Source organism: Jaculus jaculus, chromosome 14, assembly GCF_020740685.1.
Source record: "Jaculus jaculus isolate mJacJac1 chromosome 14, mJacJac1.mat.Y.cur, whole genome shotgun sequence".
NCBI lineage: Eukaryota > Metazoa > Chordata > Mammalia > Rodentia > Dipodidae > Jaculus > Jaculus jaculus.
This window is the reverse complement of record NC_059115.1, coordinates 24,321,048-24,345,355: the sequence shown is the minus strand read 5'-3', so window position 1 is coordinate 24,345,355 and position 24,308 is coordinate 24,321,048. Positions and strand designations below refer to the sequence as shown.

General features: G+C 44.6%; 1 protein-coding gene across 2 annotated transcripts in view; it reads left to right on the top strand.

Moving 5' to 3' along the window:
• Positions 1 to 23,649, top strand: part of Zbtb49 (zinc finger and BTB domain containing 49) — a 34,301-nt gene extending 10,652 nt beyond the window's left edge. For both annotated transcript variants that reach the window (XM_045134359.1, XM_004669828.2), the window contains exons 2-8: positions 2,955 to 3,121; positions 6,215 to 7,302; positions 11,048 to 11,094; positions 17,745 to 17,818; positions 18,958 to 19,040; positions 19,128 to 19,289; positions 22,651 to 23,649. In XM_045134359.1, the coding sequence (XP_044990294.1) occupies positions 2,970 to 3,121; positions 6,215 to 7,302; positions 11,048 to 11,094; positions 17,745 to 17,818; positions 18,958 to 19,040; positions 19,128 to 19,289; positions 22,651 to 23,321 (2,277 nt within the window). In that variant the 5' untranslated portion in view covers positions 2,955 to 2,969 and the 3' untranslated portion in view covers positions 23,322 to 23,649. The remainder of the gene's footprint in view (positions 1 to 2,954; positions 3,122 to 6,214; positions 7,303 to 11,047; positions 11,095 to 17,744; positions 17,819 to 18,957; positions 19,041 to 19,127; positions 19,290 to 22,650) is intronic.
• The last annotated feature ends 659 nt before the right edge of the window (positions 23,650 to 24,308 follow it).

Below are 24,308 nucleotides of genomic sequence, written 5' to 3'. Positions count from 1 at the left end.
AAATCCCTTCCTCCATAACTGCCTGGTCTGGAAGTTCATCTCAGGGACCTGAAGCTATGTGCTACAGAAATTGGTACCAGGAGGTGGGGTGAGATGAACCTGACCATGTGGAGTTTGGTCTTTTGGAAATTTTTTGTCTTGGAGGAATGGGCATGGACTTGGTACTTACAACTGAAGACACCTTCTGGAGTGGTAAGCCAAGTTATATGGACTATTTGGATGAGAATTTGAAAGTGTTATATGCGGAGAGAACCAAATTTGGAGGCTTGGCTTATGGAGGCTTGACATAGGAACTTTCTAAGGGGAAGGAAAGATTGCAGAGAACTTTGTTGGAACTGTGCTCCTGGCATAAGGGCTGGCTGCATTCTGCTGCTAAGGCCCAGAGAGTTTGATTAAGGTTAAATTTGTAATGGACTAACGTGCTTGGCTAAAGATAATTGGACTGAGGGGCTGGAGAAATGGCTTAGCAGTTAAGTGCTTGCCTGTGAAGCCTAAGGACTCCGGTTCGAGGCTTGATTCCCCAGAACCCACGTTAGCCAGATGCACAAGGGCACGCATGCGTCTGGAGTTTATTTGCAGTAGCTGGAGGCCCTGGCACGCCCATTCTGTCTCTCTCTTTTTCTATCTGCCTTTTTCTGTCTGTCACTCTCAAATAAATAAATAAAAATAAACAACAAAACAAATTTTAAAAAATTGTCCCCAGTCATTTGAAAAATAAAAATAAAAAGAGTATGGTTGTGTTCTGCATACCTGGTATTAGTTTTGGAAGCATGAGAAATGTGTGGAGTAGTCATGGTTCCAGGAGCTGCTGCTGAGACATGGTATATAAGTGGGTTTTAGGACCCTCATTTGTAGGCTGGAAGAGCCTTTGGAAGATGGACCTCATTTGCATGGCAACCCGAGGATATTTTGGATATATCAGGTGTGATGGTTAAGGTGTTGTCAACTTGATCTGTTTAGTAATCCACAGAAATCCCTTTCGGGTGGGTCTCTGAGGTTGCTTCTAGGAAGGATTAACTGCAAGAGGAAGTCCTTCCCCCAGAGTGAGCCCTTCCCCCAGAGTAGGCCTCTCAGCTGGGAACTTTATACATATAAGGAAGCTCTGGGTGAAAAGCACCCCTTCTTTTCACTTGGCTGCCAGAGCTGCTTGCTGCCTTCCAGCATGGACTGAAGACAAGTGTCAAATGAAGACCTGTGTGGATCGAAAACCAGTGGCTCCTCGGGAAGCCTCCAGGCTTTCAGTGCCAGGTTGGGACTGCTGAGGCATCTGGCCACGTGGACTGAACAGCTTTCGGGTTCCTTGACCCTTGGGCCTGCAACTGTTATTGGACTACCAAAAGCTAATCCAATAAATTCCTTTATAATATAATTCATTCTAGCAGTTATGTTCCTCTAGAGAACCCTGACTAATACACCAGGACTGTGCAAGGGCTACCATGGAGCTCACTGTTGTCCTGGGATGGAAGTGTTCCCTAGCTACTCTGCCCAGCTGGAGGGGTGGAACTGGAAAATCTGGAGACTATCATTCTCTGGTTGTATTGAACTTGAACTGCAGAAGTTTGATGTTTGTTTGATGCTGGTTGAGTTTGCATTGTTATAGTCTCTCTGCTATGTATTATACCAGTTGAAAATGTTTACTGTGTACCCTTATATGTTGGAAGTATTTAACTTGTTTGATTTTACAGGACTCACTATCTTAAGTTGGTCAAGACTGTGGGGACCTTTGAAATTGGACTGAATACAGTTCATAATGTGTGATGGTTTATGAATCAGTTGGGGGCCAGGGGTGGAAAGTGGTAGTTTGAATAGATACCCCCAATATATTCATTGTTTTATTAGTTTGTAGTTTGCATCTTCAGCCACCTGGCTGGAACCAGTGTCACTGGGTGGATCTTAAGGTTCAGCCGTAAAGTGTGCTGGGTTTGAAATTCCAATCTAAAGTGCCTAGTTTCACCTGGAGTTCTTGAAGTGTGCTGTGTGGCTTTTGAGCTTGTGGCTTCTGTCTCTGCTTGGACCTGTGAAAGCAGGGCCAGCTTCTGCCATTATGAAATGTCGCAGGATCTGTAAGCTTCAATACAATCCCTTCTTCCAGAACTGTGCCTGGTCTGGAAGTTCATCTCAGGGATCTGAAGCTGTCTGCTGCAGTGCCCTAATAATCCAGTCTGCTCTGAACTCTTTGCTACTTGGAGAGCCAAGCTTAAATCCATAGTCTTCAGGGAACATTTCATATCCAAACCATGAGTGTGTAACAGGGCTAGGGGAGAAGCAAGGACCTTGTTAAAAATCAGTATTTGGCTTTGTGTGCTGTGACTTTTCCAATTATAATTATGCACTGAGTGTGAAGTTGAGGGAACCCATAATGATGTTAGAGTTTTAGTGTACCATGCTGCCTGTAAACCCCCATTGTCTTCCCAGTCTGATTTGATTTCTTCCCACTACTTCTCTTCTATACATCCTCCCCTGTAGCATTGTGCACGGCAGCCACTGAGTAAGAGATGGGAAAGAAGACTCTGTTCACATAGTGGCTTCCCAGTCCCCTTTGGAGTCAAGAGTCAGAGTTGTCATAAGGGCCTGTGAGGTCAACATAGCCTGTCCCCCTGCCATTCTAGTATGCCATCTTCTACTCAGCCATGTTTTGGAGCCCAGCAGGCTCCTGCCCCTGAAACTTCTGTGCCTACTGGTCAGAGGCCCCAGAAACCTGTATTCCCATTCCCTTGCTTCTTCCAGGTTTGTGCAAATGTTACCCCTTGTCAGAAAGCCACAAAGGTGCATTTGAACAGACATACTGCTTCAGGACACCTCTTTGCTCATTGTCTAGTAATGCCAGTTCCACTTATATCTGAGCTGTAACCGGAGGAGCACCATTGATAGCAGCACAGGGCAGTTAGTGAGTGTGAGGACTTTTTATCCCAATTGTGTCCTTGAGAGAATCTGACCTGTGTTCTTTGCCACAGGTCTCATGGTCTGACATGGACCCTGTTGCTACCCATAGCTGCCATCTCCTCCAGCAGCTACGTGAGCAGCGGATCCAAGGCCTGCTTTGTGACTGCATGCTGGTGGTGAGGGGAGTCTGCTTTAAAGCACACAAGAATGTGCTGGCAGCATTCAGCCAGTATTTCAGGTGAGTACCACATGCCTCTTCCACTGCAGGGAAGGACTGGGCCACACATCACTGTTTTCATGGATTCCACAGTCCTTATCTTTGGAGTTCAAACAGACATGTGGATTTTCGGTTTTCTTACTCAGTTTTTTTTTCTTAGTTATTTTAATTTTTAGTGTATTTGCTTGTGTGTTTAGACTGACTTAAAAGGACAAGAGACTAAAAGAGCTAAAATGTATTTGAGGTGATTGAAAGTATGGTGTATTGGTCTTTCATGTTCCTATTTTAATTAATTTCAATCCTCTGTGTTTCTCTTTCTTTTAGGATATAATGATTGAGGAGTTGAATATGTGGTAGGAAGGTTTCTGTGCTGAGAAATCAGTGTTAATGTTGGGCATGGTGGTAGACAACTGTGATCCCAATAGGAGATCTCCAGGCCAGCCAGGGCTACAGAGTGAGATCCCGCCTGAAAAAGACAAAGAAACAGACAAAAAATCACAGTGGGGAAAGCATTTTGTGTGCTGTGTTCCTTTTTTTTTCCCCTTCTCTATCTTTTTTTTTTTTTTTTTTTTTTTTTTTTTTTTTTTGAGGTAGGGTCTCACTGTAGCTCAGGCTGACCTGAAATTTACTATGAAGTCTCAGGGTGGCCTCTAACAGAAGTCCCTCTACCTCTGTCTCCCAAGTGCTGGGATTAAAGGTGTGTGCCACCATGCCCAGCCTCTCTCTCTCTTTTTAAATATTTTTTTTTATTTTCTATTTATTTATTTGGGAAAGAGAGAATATGGGTGCTCTAGGGCCTCCAGCTGCTGTAAATGAACTCCAGACACTTGTACCACCTTGTGTGTCTGGCTTATGTGGGTCCTGGGGAATCGAAGCTGGGTCTTTTGGCTTTATAGGCAAGTACCTTAACTGCTAAGTCATCTCTCCATCCCTTCCCCATTGTCATTTTTTTCCTATTGTCATTTTTAAAAAGTATTTTATGTATGTATGTATGTATGTATTTACTTGATAGAGAAAGGGGGGCAGATAGAGAGAATGGGTCCCCCAGGGCCTCCAGCCACTGCAAACGAACTCTAGACTCATGTGTCACCATGTGCATCTGGCTTTATGTGGGTACTGGGGAATCAAACTTGGGTCCTTGGCTAAGCCATCTTTCTAGCCCCCCCCCTTTGTCTTTTAATTGAAGCATTTTCATTTTTGTTTCCCATTTGAAGGTTCTAAGATTATTATTGTATTTATGTAGTTTCAGTAACACCAAGCACCTGTGTTTTTAGCATTATTACAGTTGAGTATTCTTTTTTTTTTAAAAAGCTGTTTTTGGTTAGCAGGTTTGTTTTTCTTTAAGTACTCTGCCTCTTCTGTAAACATTTTTTTATTTCACAACATGTGTTGTTGTGTCTGAAATGTGACTTGGGGGCTCCAGTGGCACAATCAGTTAGGGTGCAGTACTTAATATGAAATGTTTTTACCCCAATGATCCTGAATCAGGATATCAAGCTTCTGTTCCTGTACACACTACACCACTTATTATAACAATTCAGCTCAGTGAGGCAGTTTTTGTCCCTATGCAGAATGATCCTAGAAAGAACCTGGCTCTGCTGTGGCCTGTTTCTTCTATCTTTCTAGGAGAGTTAGTTTGCCTGTTATGAAACATTGTCTGCTTTGAACTGAATTAAAGGCAAAACTGAAGGCTGTTTGGGTAAATGGGGAACTGAATTGACAAAGTGTCTTCCACAAGCTGTGAGACAATTTACCTAACTCAGCTTGTGAGGTTTTTCCTAATACCACTTCTGTCTGAACCTCATGGGATCTTTTTTACCTTCTTTAACTTATGTGGCACTTCTTACTGTTGATGTCATGCACCATTGAGTTGCTAAAAAAAAAAAAAAAATACAGTCAAATCATTTAATGGTTACAAAGTAAGTACATCTTGAAGGTTTATTATAGCTAATTTTATTTTTAGATGTATTTGAGGCACTTAGGTATAGAAATATTTATATATGTATTCTATGACCCAAAATACATAATTTATCAAACTAAACATGAAATAACAAAGTGGGTATCATTTAGTTTTCTTATCATTTATTAGTATATAATTAACATGTAGGGATAATTACATTTTGAAAAATTATTTATAGTAAGCTTACATATGTTAAGTAGATTGCGTGCAGAACAAACTTTGAATCTTCTTGATTTGTGGTTTATAAACTATGTTACTACTGTGGTCTTTGCCTGACTGTAAGTTTAATAAGCACATAAAAATTTACTTTGACATCTGCTTTGGAAGTTTGACTACTAAGGTAGCTGCTAGCTTTGCATTGCTACAACAAAATATCTTAGGAACACAGGTTTAAAAAGTGGGAAGGCACTTGGGAGGCAGTGATAGGAGGATCGCCATGAGTTTGAGGCCACCCTGAGACTACATAGTGAATTCCAAAAACCAAAAAGAAAAAAAACGTGGAAAGGGCTTTTTGGTTCATAATTTCACAAATTTCTGTCTGTGGTTGTTTGTATCTGAGGCAGGGCAGTAGAAGTATGTGGTGAAAGTGGGTGCTTACTTCATGGCAGCCATGAGGCAGAGAGAAGGGGCCTGAGATAAGATACAAGATCTTCCAGAGTTACTCCCCCAGCCAATTAAGCTATCAACTAGGCTAGCTAGACCAGCCTGAACCATAGTGAGACCCTGCCTTAAAACAACAAGGGCTGGAAAGATGGCTTAGCGGTTAATATGCTTGTCTGTGAAGCCTAAGGACTCAGGTTCAATTCCCCAGACCAAACACAAGCCAGATGTACATGGCGGCGCATGTGACTGGAGTTCATTTGTAGTGCCTAGAGATCCTGGTGTGCTCGTTTGCGCGTGCGCGCGCGCTCCCTCTCTCTCTCTCTCGTTCTCCCTCTCTCTCTAATAAATAAAAATAAAGACTTTTAAAGAAAGAAAAAAGACAAATAAAAATAATACATAAAAATAAAATTACTAAAAATATGGGATTAAACCATTTAGACAAATCCTTGGCATTCATTGATAATATTTTTAGTTTTTATAAATAACTTTATACGAAGAAGCAGAATGTCAGAATTGCTGACTCTGAAAATATCTATTCTTTCTTTCGTCAGGAGCCTCTTTCAGAATTCATCAAGCCAGAAGAATGATGTTTTCCATCTGGATGTTAAAAACGTCAGTGGTATAGGGCAGATCCTGGACTTTATGTACACATCTCACCTAGATCTTAACCAGGACAATATACAAGTAATGCTGGACACGGCACAGTGTTTGCAAGTCCAGAATGTTCTGAATATGTGTCATACATTTCTGAAGTCAGCTTCCACAGGACAACCACCTGGCATCCCTTGTGGTGGTGTTTTCTCCCTGCAGAGTGCCCTGACCCCAGACACCACCTGTGCAGTGAATGAGCACTGTTCTCCTCATTTACAGCCACAGTCAGCCGAGGCCCCTCAGGGTAAAGTTCTGGATCCATCACGTCCTCATGCTCTGTCATCTGGACTTTCTCAGTCCACAGGGGAAGTGTCGAAACAAGCTCCAGATGCTGTAGGTGGCCCTGAGCTGCCTTGCAAACAGCCCAATCACTATTACAAACTCAGAGCCCTGTACAGTAAGCAGTACTACAAGGAGCTAGTTTGTCCCAGCCACAAGCGTGCTGTGGAGCAGCCACTTGCTTTCAGTGCCTCCACAGACCTCACTGTGGCTGACTCACAGCCTTGTGCTGTCAGCCGGTCCGAATGTCTACTGGAGTCTTCAGAGCATTTGCCTTCCACCTTCCTGGTCCCACCTCTGAGTGACTCTGGCCCTGACCCTGAGGCAGACACTCCCTGCCAGCTGCCTGTCAGGCAGATGAGGCTCAAGAAGGCCATTCACCTGAAGAAACTAAACTTCCTCAAGTCCCAGAAATCAGCTGAGTATGCATCTCCTTCTAAGTCAGATGATGGGTTAGCAAGGAGGGAGGAATCTGCTGGGGACAATATAGGAGAGAGAGCTGGCAGCCAGGGCACTGAAGAAAAAGGAGGTAAAGAACCGAGCTCCAAGGGCTTTCATGGTATCAGTGAAACCAAGATGCCCGAAGCCCCAGCCGCACCTGAGGACCCATCCCAGACCCTTCATTCCCAGAGACATTACGCGTGTGAATTGTGTGGGAAACCTTTTAAACACCCAAGCAATCTGGAGCTGCATAAACGGTCTCATACAGGTACACTGCCCCAGCCCATAGGCACAGGGAAGGGAGCAGCACCGTATCCTTGTTTGTAAGGGATTTGACTCCTTTATGGGGTTGTCACTATTGTAGCAAGACTCAAGACCCTCTCTTCCTTTCACTTTTCACATCTAGTAATACGTCTTCAAGTTCTATAAGTGGTTTTATAGAGCTGCTTTTTTAAAAGATGGCATTCAGCCGGGCGTGGTGGTACACGCCTTTAATCCCAGCACTCGGGAGGCAGAGGTAGGAGGATCGCCATGAGTTCGAGGCCACCCTGAGACTACATAGTGAATTCCAAATCAGCCTGGGCTAGAGTGAAACTCTACCTCAAAAAACCTTTAAAAAAAAGATGGCATTCTTTTAGTTTTTTATTCCCAGTTTTATCTGATAAACTGTCCTTCTCTAAAGAAGATACTCAATTACTTTGATGTGCTCAGCACTTCTAACCAATTAATTCTAAGACACATAAGCTATATTTAGTTGTCTATTTAGAATTAGATTAGGCTTATTTTTTCAAAGCATAATGTGGGCTAACTGTGGACTAAGACTAAAGGTTCTCAGAAGTGATTTGAATATATGAATTGAAAACTTTTTTTTGGGAGGCAGGACTTAACATAAGAATCAGCTTTGGGCTTGAGAGATGGCTTAGTGGTTAAGGCACGTGCCTGTGAAACCTAAGGGCCCAGGTTCAGTTCCCCAGTACCCATGTAATCCAGATGCCCAAGGTGGATCATGTGTCAGGAGTTCATTTGCAGTGACCAGAGGCCCTGATACACCCGTTATCTATCTGCCTCTCTCTCTCAAATAAAACATTTTTAATTTTTTTTAATTATTAGAGAGGAAGGGAGGGAGGAAGAGAGAAAGATAGAATTGGCACACCAGGACCTTAGCCACCGCAAACAAACTCCAGATGCATGAGCCACTTGACCAGAAGCAGCTGATTGGAGAAAAGGGCTTATTTCATCTTACATGCTCAAGGGGAAGTTTCTTGATGGAGAAAGCATGGGAGAACAGAGGCTAGATGTCACATCTTGCCATTGTTACTTGGCAGCTGGCAGGAAGCAGCAAAAGTGAGGTTGCTAGCACTGGCTAGCTGGCCTAATAAATAAACCTCAAGGCCAACCTGCAGCGAAATAACTCTTCTAGCGAGGCTCCACCTCTCAAAGGCTCTACCAGCTGGGGATTGAGTATAAGGCTTAATCACAAAATGTGAGGCTGTGGGGTCATTTTACGTTCATACCACCACACTGTGAATTACCTTCCTTCTATAATGACTTTAGTAACACAGAGCTTATTAATAATTTTCACATAGTTACGAGAATAATAATACAAACAGGATGCTTTCAGAATAACTGTTTCAGTGTCTGCCCAATTGCTTTCAGCCTTCATTGGTGTGATATTTTCTTATCACTTTGGATTCCCAGTTTGCTCCAGTGATTACCACCTCATTGCATCATTGGAGACTTCATTAATATTTATGAAAGTCTGTTATAAATGCCAGTGTATTTGAATATAAAGGTCTGTCATTATTATAACTACTACTTCAAAGTTATGCCATATGAAGGCACCCCAGACTGAGTTGTGCTATGAAAATAAATTTTCATTATTTCCTATAGTTTAATAAATGCTATGTTTTTATTTTATTGTTGTTTTTAAACAATAAAATTACTGATTTTGGGATGGGAACCCTTGAGTGACAAATATAGAAATATAGTTGTATGGGAAAGATGCTTATTGGGATGTACATGTTGTATTAAGAACAGCAGCAGAGTATGTTAAGAATCTGAGTCCAGAACCTTTTTTTTCTTTAAGTTTTTTTCAAGATAGGGTCTCACTGGAGCCCAGTCTGACCTAGAATTCTCTATGTAACCTCAGGGTGGCCTCAAACTCACAGTGATCCTCCTATCTCAGCCTCCTGAGTGCTGGGATTAAAGGTGTGCGCCACCACGCCCAGCCAGAACTATTTTTAAGTGCAAGATTTGACTTGCCTTGCCTTCTCTTGTGAGTGTGCAGTGCAGGTTGCCCTTACTAAATAGTGTGTGATGTCATCACTTGGTGGCAATGAAGCGTGTATCTATGGATCTGAAAAAATGACTGCTTTAATTTCTGATGTAGTATATACTGATAGATAGACCCCACATAGTCAGAAGCTTCATAGGGCCCCAAGTATAACAGTGTGAAGGGGTCCTGAGAACCATTGGAGCAGGATTGTTAACCTTGGTCTCTTGTGAGTCATAGTGTTCCCTAAGTTCTCTTTTTACTGAACTCATTTCTCCTACAGGGTTTTAACTTATCACTACTTTTCATCCCGATTATCACAGACATAAAGGCAGCCCAAGAATGCAGACTTAATGTGATTAGACTCACTTAGAGCCAAAGAAACCATTGGACATGTTCAAGAAAAAATAAAAGCAAGGATGGTATGATCCCAGAAAGCTAACAAGTTGGAGTCTTCAACATTGCAAGCCCTAGCAGTATAGTGGAGGCCAGGGACAGAACATTGTGTGTGTGTGTGTGTGTGTGTGTGTGTCTCAATGATTCTCCAGTCTGTCTGCTGTGGTCTGGAGCTACAGACATGTGTCTCCGAGCCCAGCTTTTTACATGGGTTCTTGGGAGTTGAACTCTGGTCTCTGACTTAGGAGGCCCTCATGATTAAGCAGCAAACACTCTTAACTTCTGAGCCACCCCTCCAGCCCCTGTGTCATTATTTTTAAGGAGGATCTTAATAAAATTACTTGATCTGAAAGAATTGGGTTTATTGAGTAATGTAAACTAAAGACAACAACTGCTAAAGTATACTTGCCACCAGATACTGACTGCAAAGTGTGTCCAGAACAGCCAAGGCTTCATGTAGCAGTGTTATCTTCACTATAATCTCTTCTGTGCCAGAGTCTGATAACTTAGTTACTGAATTCAAAGGGGCAAAGGAGACAGCAAAGCCATGTGTCACCTCTCCACCGTGAAAACTCATTTCTTCCCCCACACAAACCTGCCAGCTTAATCACTTTACTGTACCTGTCATTGACTCCTTGCCTCCCCACACTTCCTGCATGTGATCTGCCCTGTCATCTTCCTGACAGATTGAACATCCCTCCAGGACCATCCCCACAGTACACAGGGCCTTTTCTTGGGCCACTTATGTTCAGGAGGTCCCACCTTTTGGGGCTCCCATGCTCACTGCTCATGTGGTGTACCTGGGATACCCTCTGTACAGGGAGTATGGTCAAGTGGAATCAGGCTGAAGAACAGATGCACAAGGCTATGTTGTACTATAAGAAAATGCCTATTTGATTTTTCGGCCAAGGAAAATTGGCATTTTTTGTAAGCACACATTTGCTTTCACTAGGGTTTATGCTTGGAAAACAGTTTGAGTTTTAGAGAAAGATAGAGATTTCAATTTATCTTTTCTATGTAAGATCTTAGGGTGAGAGTTGGATATTAGGAAGTAGAAATACCCAGTGTTCTGCTTTGAGGGTGAAGAATGGTTGGTCTGGGTGTGGTGACTTACCTGTAGTCCCTGCACCTGGGAAGCTGAGACAGCAGGATTGCTGAGAGTTCTGGACTAGCCTAGGCAACAGAGTGAGACCCTGTCTGAAAGCAACGACAGAATAATGTGATGGTTAGCTTTAAAAGGGAGAACACAGGGGATCTCCAAACATTTTAAACAAAAGAAAAAATACTGTGCAAAAATCTAGTACTGACTTGACAAATTGTTCTATTCTGTTTTGCTTTGTTTTAGGTGAGAAACCTTTTGAGTGTAACATTTGTGGGAAACATTTCTCTCAGGTGGGAATACTCTTATTTACTGTTAATAATTGGAAACCCAAACCCAAGTGTTTATTTTTATTACTGATAAGACACTTTGTACTTAGAAACCTCTGGTGATAACTGATTTAAAGACCTCAATCTGAATTTGGAAGTATTTTTCAAGAATACAAATCTAGCTCATTGGTGAGGGAACACTGGTTAGATGAGTGGATTCTTGCGGTGCCTTTTCTTTTTGTCCATTAATGTCGGGTCCTTCCCTAGTGTGTGTGTGTCTTTTCTTTTGTGCATGAGGTCTCCAGTGGCACATACTGAGCATGGCTAACCTGGAGCCACAGGTTATGTTGGGCTAGGTCTGAAACAAGTAGCCTTAAGTCTCACTGGGTCAAAAATGTTGGGATATTGGGCAAAAATAGACCAAGCACTTTGACTCACACTTATACTTATGCCGGTTAGATGGTTTCTGTGCGGGGCATTAGGACCTGTATCAGTTGACACACACATGTATTGTGCAGGTACTGTGCCAGTACTATAGCAGGTACTGTGCCAGGCACTGGACACAAAGACATCCAAAGTGTCCCCTTCTACAGAGTATTTCTAACCTGGCTTCCTAGCAGCAGCTTTTTTTCTCTGACAGAGATAATCCTTATGTTCAGAACCCTAGGCTTGCAGAAGTAAATCAGATGACAGCTGCTCCTTGGGCAAGAGAGCACGGCTCTTCAGGGGACAGAGCCAGCACTGCCATCCTGCTCCGCACCATAGAGCTGTAGTGATGCTATGTGAAATACTGTTCAGCCAAGAAAATGACTTGGGGCTGGTCTCCAACCGGGAGACCATGGCCTGGTTCTGGTATTGGTTGGAAAGGCCAATCATCTTATCAAATACTCCTTTTTCAGTTCTTCCAGGACCCCTTGCATCGATCAGTTGTCAGTTCAATCTCCCCCCACCAAACCTGCCAGCTTGATCACTTTACTGTACCTGTCGTTGACTCCCTGCCTCCCCACACTCTTCCTGCATGTGATCTGCCCTGTCATCTTCGCTGAGCACCTGACAGATTGAACATCCCTCCAGCCCATCCCCACAGTGGTTCCCCCTGCCTCCTATCATCCCAGTCTGGAGTGCAGGGGTTGTGTTTGAACCCACCTCTTTCAGAGCTTATTGCCTTAGGACTTTGAGCAAGATATTCTCCTTATCTTAAAAGATTGCCTTCCCCAGTGCAGTGCACAGGAGTAAAGATTGATGAGGCGAGTTCTTAGTAGAACAGGGCCCACATATAGACAACATTTGCTATGGAGTTGCCCTTTTCTCTCAACCTTCTGTACCCCAGCCTTACTAGACTCCTTCCTGCCCCCACCAGTTTCATCCTAACCACTTTGATGTGGCCAGAAAACCCAAGACTGGATTTATGACCATTGATAATGAGCGGCCATCCTCCTTTGGGCCTCGTTTCATTCTACAGTAGGCATACTACTACTTTGTGAGGTATTAGGAAGGTGAAGTGAAAAGGCAGGTGCCAGAGCCCTTCTCCCTTTCAGTTGTAAGTATAAGTTCTTCAGTCTACTCAAAGCCCTTTTCTGGCTCCCATTGGTAACTAGAGTAAAACCATATGCTCGGACATCCTCACAGCTGCCCCTTGCTTCTAGCCTGGCACTGACACCTATGCCCATCCTCAGAAATACCTATTCCTTCCTTTGGGGTGGGACTTGTGTTGGTTTTTAAAGAGTGATTTTGATGGGCAGCCAGACATAACCCCGCTGTAGACTTGCCTGTACTCATCCTCAAGTCCTCCAGAAGGTGGCCCTGTCTGGTTGGCCCCTCCTCTTTGTTTCTTGGTGCTGTATGTCTTTCTGTTAGGTTTCTGTGAGTATAGTTACCTGTAGCTGTGATTTTCATATGCATCCTGCTCCTTTATTTTCACACTGCACTGATGAACTCTTTGTGAACAAGGATTGTTCTAAAAACTATTCGTCTGTGTTGCAACTTCAGTGTGACTAAGCTGTCCACAAGCTCTGCCATGTGTTGGGATGGACCCCAGTAAGGAAGACCTTGAGGAGTTTATCCCTCAGAGGAGGAAATAAATGGCTGTGTGGGCAATTGAAGACAATGACATGCTGGAAATAGTGTGCCAGCATCTGTTTAGGAACAGTGTGGGCAAAGAGAAGAGGCATGGCGATTGGGGCAGGACAAGGGCAACTTCAGTGCACCTCGGCAAGTTCTGGAGGCAAGGGACACAGGTGGTATTTGCATGGAGATGCTTGGAACACAATGCCCCAGACTCCAGTACTTCTGCCAGCTGTCCCTCTGGGGATGACTGGAGAGAGCTTCAGTGCTTGTGGTGAATGGCAACACCCTCTTGGTCTGAGTGTTCGGCAGCAGTGAGTTTCTAAGGATTTTCCTCTGAGGAATCAAGTTAAAAATCATTTACCAGTAAGAATTTTCTGATTCTGTTTCCTGAGGATTGGTGTTTAGTAGGGTTAGTCTTACAGTGACTCAGGCACTGTGACACGTCGGCTCATGCGAGCCAGCGTCATCCTTGCTTGTGGTGATGGAGCACTCATCTGTCGATAGAATATGCCATGTGTGCCCAGGCCTTAGAGTAGCTGTGCCTGTTGTGCTGCACGTGGAGGCTGCTGTGGATGCAGAAGAGAGAGCCTGGCCTTGAGAGGAGCGGACCTGTTCCGTCCTCTCAGGAAGAGAGGTATTGGGCAGCTAGTTAGGGGAGTGTCGGAGAGGCAGAGGCACGGCTCAGAGGCAGTGCTATCTGGATGGGGGTGCTCCCTGCACTGCCCTGCATGCAGGGTGCTTGTGAAGCCCTCTGTGGTGGCCCTCAGAAGCAGGGTCCCAGGTTGCCAAGCTGATGCCTGAGTCATCCTTAGATAAACCAAAAGTAAGGACATTTTAATTGACCTACTTCTGAGTGACAGACTTTCAGCCCATAGTGTGATTTGTTGTGACAGTTTATCAATACGATTATTAATGGAAGTCTCTGTGTTAATCCTTAGATTCTTTCCAATTTCACTTTGTAAAATCCTAAAGTCTTAAAACTCCTAAACTATTTGTTAAGATTCAAGGTGCCTTTCCATTTGACACTAAACTACCATTGAAAGAGTTCTTGTGACAGAAAGTAGAGGCTGGGTGTGTTTTTATTGAAATGCTGATGTTCAGATCCATACCAGAAAGTTGTTGATGAGAATTGTTCAACACAGGTGTCACTTTTCTCTGGCAGAGCTGTTCTGTTAAATACTCTAATTTAAAAGTGTTTGCTTGGTAATAAAATTCCTGTCTTGCTAATATGCTTTGCAAGGTTAGCAGCACAAGCTTTGGAGTCAGCACAGAATCCTGAACTCATATTCAGTCCCAATCTTGTGATCGATCCAAGACCAGTTACTAAACTTCCCAGGCCTCAGCTGTCTTCTCTATAAAATGTAACACTCCTTTATAAGACTTGTGGCAGCTGAGTTCAATACTGTGTGAAGTTTCTTAGCAGCACATGTCTACCATCAGAAGCTCTGAGTGGATTTATGCCACTTGGCACAGTTTCTACAAACACAAAAGCACAGGTGGCTTTTTTTTTTTAATGCAAGAGTGGGAGAGAGAGGAGAGAGCTAGTGCACCAGGGCCTCCAGCCACTTCAGTTGAACTACATTTGTATGCAGCCCCTTGTGTTCATGTGCGACCTTGTGCGCTTGCATCACTGTGCATCTGGCTTATGTGGGACCTGGAGAGTTGAACATAAAGTGCTTAGGCTTCGCAGGCAAGCACTTAACCGCTAAGCCATCTCTCTAGCCCACAGATGGCTTTTTTATTGAATTATTTCTTTTGCACACATAGAGGGTTTGATTTGTTTCTTGACATTTTCATATTTAGATATTACATTTTGCTCATATATATCTCACATTACCCTTCCTTATCCCCTCAGTCATTTCTTACTAGTGGCTATGCCTTGGAAGAGAATGGCTACCCCTCCCAAGCAACCTTAAACTGTCATTGGCTCATTAGGAAGGGGAGGGGCCTGTATATAACGGAATGGCTCTGTCATGTGCAGATCTTATATAGGGAACTACTTCTGATCTGAGTTCACAAGTGCAGTGGCCTTGTCATGGCCAGACACCAGAGTCATTGATAGTTTTTAAGGCATAGGGTCATTAGATGTAGAGTATGGTAAAATAACAATGCTGAGAAAAGCTGAAATAGTTGCAGGCCCAGATCAAGTTTGCTGTGTGGCCTTATATAAATTATCTGAGTACCCTATGTTTTTCTGTTTGTTTCACCTGAACCATTCTATAGCCTATCAGTTTTACTTAATGTGCTTTTATAGTGCTTATCACACCAATGTGTGCTGCTCTATTAGGGGAAAGAACATTATTTTATTACATATTTACAGTATGAAATAAAGAAACATGTTAAGGTTGTTTTTTTTTTTAACTACTGATGTTTAGTTTTTGGGGTTTTTTGGTGACTTTTGTGTTTTTGCCTTTTTTAAAAAAATTTTTGTTTTTTGTTTTTTTCTTTTGGTTTTTTGAGGTAAGGTCTCACTCTAGCCCAAGCTGACCTGGAATTCACTCTGTATTCTCAGGCTGGCCTCGAACTCACTGTAATCCTTCTACCTCTGCCTCCTGAGTGCTGGAATTAAAGGTGTGTGCCATCATGCCTGGTTCTATAACTACTGATGTTTTGAAGGGAGGGGGAATGTGGGGGTTGTTTGATTACTTTTTGAGATAGTGTCTCCCTACTTTGCTAGCCTGGTACTTGCTGTGAAGCCCAAGACGCCCTTGAACTCACAGCAGTCTTCACAGCAGTCTTCCTGCCTCAACCTCCTGAGTGCTGGCATTTCCTTCGCAGGCCTCCATACCTGTCACTATGCTGATTATTATACTATTAACTAGAAGACCCTTGGATTAAATTTGCTTTGGAAACAATGCCATTTTCAAAAATGAAGCATTACTAAGAATTGGCTCAGACCATATTTCCATCATAGCACATAATGTACAAAACAACTTGAGCTAGAGGGGTCTGCTCTGCATTGAGCAGGTGGTGCTGTTCAGGTGTGTAGCTGATTGGCATTTCTGGAACTGTGACACTGCCAGTGAAGGGAGTGTGCACAGCCCACCTCTCCAGGGAACCCAGTCCCAGGTGGTAGTGATTGCTGTGCTGACTGCAGAACATCCCAGCTTCTTGTGGCTTTCTTCACCAGTAGAGAAGACTTGAGCCTCACAAAACCATTACCAACTTCTGGCCTAACCATGTAACTGGTGCAACTGCCTTGGTCACCTGAATCTTAGTTTCTCTTCTAGAAAACTGAATACCATTACCAATACCATGGCATGCAAAAACATAAGTAGCACTTTAGCAAGTAGGTGTTGCTGCTGACATTCGCTGTTATTTCATTGTTGCTGCTAGTCATCCCGTGAAAGGCAGGCCATTCTCCAAAGCTTCGCTAAATTCTCTTCGGTTATTCAAAGTTTCAGTTTTCTGTAAGCTGTTTTTATCAGTCTTGAATGTTGTATTTAACTGGGTGTGATAGACATTGAATTATCTTCAAACAGCAATTTTTGGTAATTGTGAGTTTCTACTTACAGATAGACATCAGATTTCCAGGTTAGGCCTATAACCACAACTGTTTTTGCATTTTACTCAAGATTTAGTTTATAAGTGTAAAGAACCAAGTTTCTCAGTTGGATGTCCATTCTTACTTTTGGGTGTTGTGTATTGTGCCTGCAGCAGAGTATGCCCATATCAGTGCTTTTTCTAATTTATGGTCTCACTCTAGTCCAGGCTGACCTGGAATTCACTATGTGGTCTCAGGCTGATCTCAAACTCAGAGTGATGCTCCTACCTCTGCCTCCCAAGTGCTGGGATTAAAGGCATGTGCCACCACACCCAGCTCAGTGTTTTGGGTTTTTTTTTTTTTTTTTTTTTTTGGTTTGTTTGTTTTCATTTGTTTTTGTCTTTGCTTTGTTTTATTGTTTGGCAACAAGGCACTATAAAGAAATAAAAGATGAAAATGATACCTTGCAACTTTTAAACTATAGCAATGAAAGGTTTTGCCTCAGTCCTTATTTAAAGGGTTGCTGAGGAGCTTTTAAAATATGAGGTATTTACAGTTTTGATCTCATTGTACTTTTAGCTCATTTAATATTGACTTCCTACTGACTAATACACAGAAATCTGTTTAGTGGTCTCCATCTTACTGTCACTCTTTTTCAAGTCTGCTCCTTTTGGGCTCACAGATGTTCCTTCAATGCTGCTGTTCTACTGGTTACAGTTTTTGCACAAAAATAAAAACAACAAAGTCTGCCAGGCAGAGTCAACTTCACTGTCAGATGAAAAATGCCTTTTGTAAATATTTTCCTTCTTTAGGAACAAAGCTATGTTTTTATAATGCTGTATCTATGAGGTCCAAATAAAAGTGCCTGAGGACACATGTAAGGATGGCCCCTTAGAGTGGACACTGCCATTCAGCCACAGCCAGGGGTCCTTATGCCACAGGTTGCGGGCAGAGGTGGAACTGGCTCCCTTTGACCTTACACATGGCTGCTTTTGAGTTATGCCACCCCCTTCTTCATTTGAAGTTGGGTAGGAACCTGGCTAAGTCTGTCAGTTTTCGTTTTGAATTTATCTAACCTTTAAGCTTTCATTATTGTGTGCTTTTTTTTCTCCTCTTTTTGCAGGCAGGTAACCTGCAGACGCATTTACGCCGCCACTCTGGGGAAAAGCCATATATCTGCGAAATCTGTGGAAAGAGGTCAGTGCCAGGCTTAATCTACTCATGTGAGGGTCCTCTTGCGGTCCCAGCATCTTTGCCAGCATTGCATTATCTCTGTGCTATAATGGAGCACAGGTACATCCCTCCCTCTGGCTGTTCACATGGCAAGTGAGTGAGAAGCCAAGTTCATTGAAAGAAAGAAAGTCCAGGTCAGGAGTCTTGGGACGGGCATGCTGCTTTACATGAACAGATTATTTTATTTTACTTATCATGCTAAGACATTCATTCATTTTAAAATGCCCAGGAAAGTGGATTAATGTCCCCAAGGAGGGGGCTTTCTAGTCAATGGAAACAGCACTTATAGACTAAGTGACTACACGTCCTATGAAAAGGTGATGGGAAGGTGCCTGAGCTGTGGATGAGGCCATCATTCCATAATAGGATGGTTGCGCTAGGACTTGGTGGGTGGGTTTTGACCCAGAAAATGAACGTTGGCATGGCAACAGAATCTGCTTCTTGGTGGGATGAGATGTGCAGTAGGTGATTCCCTTGCATAGCCTAGTATCCACAAGGAGCTCTCCCACTCCTCTTGTGTGTGCCGGCCTCAGCCTTGCAGCCTTGGCCCTCCTTTCCCTTGCTTAATAATGTGCTGGTAGATCACATCCCACGTCTGTTCCTTGTGCTGGGACTGCAAGCACCAACCACAGCCATCTTGGGCCTGGCAGGTGTCCCAGTTGGACCATTTGGATCCCATCATTCAGTTACTCGTCCACTCGACATTTGTTATGCTCATGTTGTCACAGAAAGATAGAAGTGAACAGTGTAGATTACCTGCCTCTGACAAGTGCGTGCTGCAGCACGTGGTCAGAGATGGACACAGGAGCATTGAGAAGTCAGAGTCCTCCACCACAGTGTACACAGCACATGCTATGAATGCCGCACAGGGACAAGAAAGCTCCCAGCTGGTTTCAGACCTGCTGGCCTCTGTGAAGGTGGAAAAGAACAAAATGAAGGCTGCCACATAGCAGAGCGACATAAAAACAAGATGCTCCATCATTTCTACTTTTCCCAAAGAAGGGGAGGAAAGACTTTTGCAGTGCACACTTCTGGTGGTGTGGGGCAAACCGTCCTCAGCAGTGTTGCCAGGCTTATGGTAGATCTTTGCAATTCCCTTGCAGGTTTGCAGCCTCTGGTGATGTCCAGCGTCACATCATCATCCACTCAGGAGAAAAGCCACACTTGTGCGACACTTGTGGCCGAGGTACAGTGGAGCAGCTCCCTTTCCTCTTGACAGTTTTTGCTTCAGGTGTCTCCACTATTCAGCCTGACCCTGTTGTGGTCTGTCTAGGGTTCAGCAACTTCAGTAATTTGAAGGAGCACAAGAAGACGCACACAGCTGACAAGGTCTTCACGTGCGATGAGTGTGGCAAGTCTTTCAACATGCAGAGGAAGCTGGTGAAGCACCGCATCCGGCACTCGGGGGAGCGGCCCTACAGCTGCTCCGCCTGCGGTGAGCTCACGGGCCCAGGCCAGGCTCTGTGGTGGGAGAGCCTCCCTGCTCCCTCACTAGCTAGTCGGTGTCTGCACCCCATCTCTTGCTTGCTCACAGGTCAAATGAAAGTGACTTTCCTTCTCTGCCACCTCACGTGGTCTCATAGGAATGCCATCACTGTCTTTGAAGGATCAGGAACTTCCTGATGCTCCAGATACAAAGATGAGTCGGGGCCAGAGCATGGCAGTGCAGGGGGATGTTGTGGGTCGTGGGAAGGAGCTAAGGTGTGTGGAGCGCACAAGGAGGATCACAGTGATGAAGCAAGGGCCCTTTCTAGGCTGTTAGCAAGGGCTTCAAGGGTAGAAATTGGAGAGCAGGTAGCCCTTCATCTTGGCATGTCTTGCTGACAAATGACATGGGGATAGAGCTGGCGACTCCAAAGCCTATGACCAGTAGCACTAGGCCAAGTCTCACACACCCTGACCCCTAGAAGAATAGGTGCCTAAGACAAAGGCTTGGTGATAGAGATGGGATTGTGGGGGAGTAACAGTGGCACAGGTCTTCTCATGGCTATTGTGTCCTGCTGTGGGAGCCTGGGCCAGGCTCTGCGGAGGGCTTGGTTGTAATTACATTTGGCAATTCACATAGGACTTTGGGGGTGCAGGCAGAAGGCAACTTGGAGTCTGCTCTCCATTCTAATTTATGCAGATTGGGGGAAGTCTCTGTTATTCTATCACTCCTAAGAGTCAAGTTTCTTCACTTTTAAATCACAAATTCACCTCGAATCAGTAACTTGAAATGTCAGTTCTAGCCAGGTGTGGTGGTGCACGCCTTTAATCCCAGCACTCTGGAGGCAGAGGTAGTAGGACCACAGTGAGTTCAAGGCCACCCTGAGACTACATAGTTAATTCCAGGTCAGCCTGGGCCAGAATGAGACCCTACCTCGAGGAAAAAAAAAGATGTCAGTTCTAAATAAGTCCCCCAACTGTGGACATGATTTAAAGTTAAATTTTTCCCTTCTCTCTCCAGCTAGCACTTAGTGCTGCTCAAACTTTGGTAGTAAAGAGAGATTTTCTTTATTCTCATACCCCCACCTTATGCTTTTACTCCTCCCCCCTCCTCACTAGTTGACCCACCCCACAAGGTCAGCTGTGTGGGAACAGGGGAGCAGTAAAGGTAATAGTAGTATTCTTACAAGACAGGTTAAATTTCCCCCCAAATTCTGAATATCAAACCTATATCCTGTGTATGCTAGGCAAGTCCTTCTACTACTGATCCCAAGCTTAATGTTTTATTTTTGACAAAATAATACCATAAAACACACCCATTTACAGTAGGGGTTACATAATTACCATATAGCATAATTCACCACAATCTGCTTTTCAACACTCCAGGAAGAAGCCCCAAACCCATTAGCAGTTACTCCCTATTCCCACCCCCAACCATCAGCAACCATTGGTCTACTGTCTCTATAGATGTGCCTGTTCTGGACATTTCTATCCATGGCATCATATGGTGCAGGGCCTTTGTAACTGTTGTCTTTGCTTTGGTAAATCTTCTGCAATCATTTATGCAGTGTTTTTGCCTGGATGTGTGTTTTCATTCCTGGAGTCTGTAGACAGGCTTGGAGCTTTGCAGTCTCTCCCTATCGTTCTTGGTTCTCAGCGTTGCTGTTGCTCCTCTACCACTGAATGACACGGACAGGAGGCAGATGTGTGCTATCCTCATGGCCCTGGGCTTTTCAGTAACTTCCTCCAAAAAGACTGGTCTTGGCTCTGCAGCTGTCTAGGCACTGCTGGGGGTGGGGTTGTCAGAGCAGCCTGAGCTTTGCTGAAGGGTATATGCCGCCCCCGCCCCCAACCTACCTGCCCCTTTCCCCACACAATCACACACACACACACACACACACACACACACACACACACACACACCAGCAGCAGCAGCACAGAACCTCCCAGTAACTCCATAGGCAAGAGTAATTGTGAAGGTACAGTAACGACACAAGTGTTTGGCCCAGGGATGGAGGGGAAGGAGAGAGTATCTTGTCTACATCAAGGGTGGTAACAGACAGCCAGAAGTAGCTGTGATGTGTAGAAGTAACTGGAGAGCTGACCCATAAACAGTGCTAATTCATGACACACCATGAACCAGAACAGAGACATCACAGAGAAGAGAGCTGTGCGAGTGTGCACACTGCCACGTGCAGAGCATGGCACGGCGTTAGCCAAAGGAGGCGGTGAATACAGAGCAGGGAGCGTTAACAAGCGGAGTGCTCTTTCAGGTGTTTTCTGTAGAGTCCCTCATGTTTCATGCATGGGCAGTCCCACCGAGCTCGGTTCTGGGCATCCCTGCTCTTGCTGCTGCTTGATGAGGGGTAGAGAGCTGGGAAATCAGGTAGTGGCCTACAGTAAGAAAGAAGTTCCCCTAAGTATGCTGTGACCTCTGCTCAGTTATTTACCCAGCTCTCATTTCTCATCATCCTTTCTGTTTTAATAGTAGAACTAGAGCTTCCTTTATCATATGCACAGAAAGGGGACCAGCTTGAAGGTGACACCAGTGTAGTGTTACATGTGAGATGCATACACACCTCAGGAAAAAGGCTTCACACTTCTAAGTTAGCCTTGTTACATGATTGCATTGGTTACTTTGACACTTACTGAGCACGGTACCTCTGGAACAACTTGAGGGAGGAAAGACTTGTTTTGGCTCACGGTTAATGAGGTAAGGTTTGGTGGACATCTCAGATCACGACAGCAGGAGTGTGCTGGAGGCTGTCAGAGCTCTGGATTAGGAAGCCGAGACAAAGAGACAGGAATCAGAGGCCAGGTCTAAGCTTGAAAGGTTACCCCTAGTCACTTCACTTTCCCTACCTCCTTGCAGTTTCACACCCTGCCTAAATAGCATCCTCACCCTCAGCCAGGGGACATATGTTCAGAACACGAGCCTGTACGGAACATTTCACAGTCACAACTATGTACATGTGAAGAGCTTTGATGAGAAATGGTTGCACTTCCCAGCTGGATGGTGGGAGCAGGCACACTGGCTGCCTGGGCGGACCCTGTGCAGAGGACACAGTGCTGAAACTCATACCTCACTACCTCCAAAGTTGAGTGGTACAATCAGATCACAAGCTGCCCTTACATAGGTCATTGAATATCTTAGGAGGAGAAGATGCTTCCAGAACGGTCTTTTTTTTTTTTTTTCTGAGGTAGGATCTTGCTCTAGTCCAGGCTGACCTGGACTTCACTATGTAGTCTCAGGATGGCTTCGAACTTATGGCGATCCTCCTACCTCTGCCTCCCGAGTGCTGAGATTGAAGGCATATGCCATCATGCCTGGCCAAAATGGTCACTTCTAAAACCTCCCTATGTCTCTGCAGGGAAGTGCTTTGGGGGTTCAGGTGACCTGCGCAGGCATGTCCGCACACATACCGGGGAAAAGCCATACACCTGTGAGGTATGTGGCAAGTGCTTCACGCGCTCCGCAGTGCTCCGGCGGCACAAGAAGATGCATTGCAGAGCTGACACCAGGAGCCCAGATGCACAGGATGAACCAAGCCAGGCCACGGAGCCCTCTGACCTAGACAAGTCCCAAAGCTCTGACTCCCTTTCCCAGGACATGTCTGTGACTCTGATGCCAGTGCCAGTCAAGCTTCCTGTACATCCAGTGGAAAGTTCTGTGGCAGAGTTTGAGAGCCACTCTGCTGGCTCCTACTGTAAGCTGCGCTCCATGCTCCACCTTCCTGGTATGAGTGACCAGGAGAGACTGAGCATGGGTTCTGCCAAACTGGCCAAGCCGCAGGAGCCACAGAGCCAGCCCCCAGCCTATGCTTACACAGACACCTCAGGGGGCGGCGAGCCACTGCATGCTGATGGCACAGGCATGATCCGCTCCTCCTTGGCCACTCTAGATAATCACTGCCCTGACTCGCTGGGTAGCAGGGCGCCTCCTGTAGCTTACAGGAGTTCTGAGGGGCAGTTTTTCTCCAGTATGACTCTCTGGGGGCTAGCAATGAAGACACTACAGAATGAAAATGAATTGGACCAGTGATGTGCGCTGTGGTCTTCCCAGTGTGGCCAACTGGTCTCAGGCCACAGGAGAACCATTCTGTCCAAGCATGTTCCCTCCAAGCCCTGGGAACTTGTACATCTTTCCCTCCTGATGGCTGGACTGCAGCACCATGAGCTTGGGAGTCAGCAGAAGGGCTGTGCCCCCAGAAAGGTGGACTCAACATGCAAGGTTCACTGCACAGTAGCCAAGGGGGTGGGAAACAGCTGGTGGATATAGTCAGTGGGAGACTGTGTACACCCTATGTCAATTACTGGATATTTTGGTCACAGTAAATGAATTGTATGTGTATAATAATAGAAATATTATTTTTATAAGATTGAAATTCATAGCATATTATATTTTTAAATATTTGCACAGATTCTATTTGTATATGAGACTCATAACTTAATTTGAATAAATAAACTTGCTTTTCTATATAATAGTATGTAATTACTCCAACATTTTTATTTATTTATTTATTTATTTTATTATTATTTTGTTTTGTTTTGTTTTTCTAGATAGGGTCTCACTGTGGTCCAGGCTGACCTGGAATTAACTATGTAGTCTGAGGGTGGCCTCGAACTCCTGGCAATCCTCCTACCTCTGCCTCCCGAGTGCTGGGATTAAAGGCGTGCACCACCACGCCTGGCTTTACTCCAGCATTTTTATTAATCTGAAGATGATAGTGCTATATAAAAAAAGTTAGATCAGTGCACAAAGCTCTGGGTTTGATCCTCAACACCCTAAATCAAGATAAAGATCAGTGATGACTCAGCCATAGGATAAAGATGGGGTCCAATCACCTGTCCAGCCAGCCTTAGCAGCTACCCAGCCCCTCAGGAACTGCTGTCAGCATGCGTGCTACATGTGAGGGAAACACCTATCAAGGCTCAAATGGCCTGGTGCCCACTTGCAAGTCTCTGCCCATAACAGAGCTCCTTAAGCATGCATTTCCTTATCTCCCAGGACCTGAGGGCTTCTATGAGA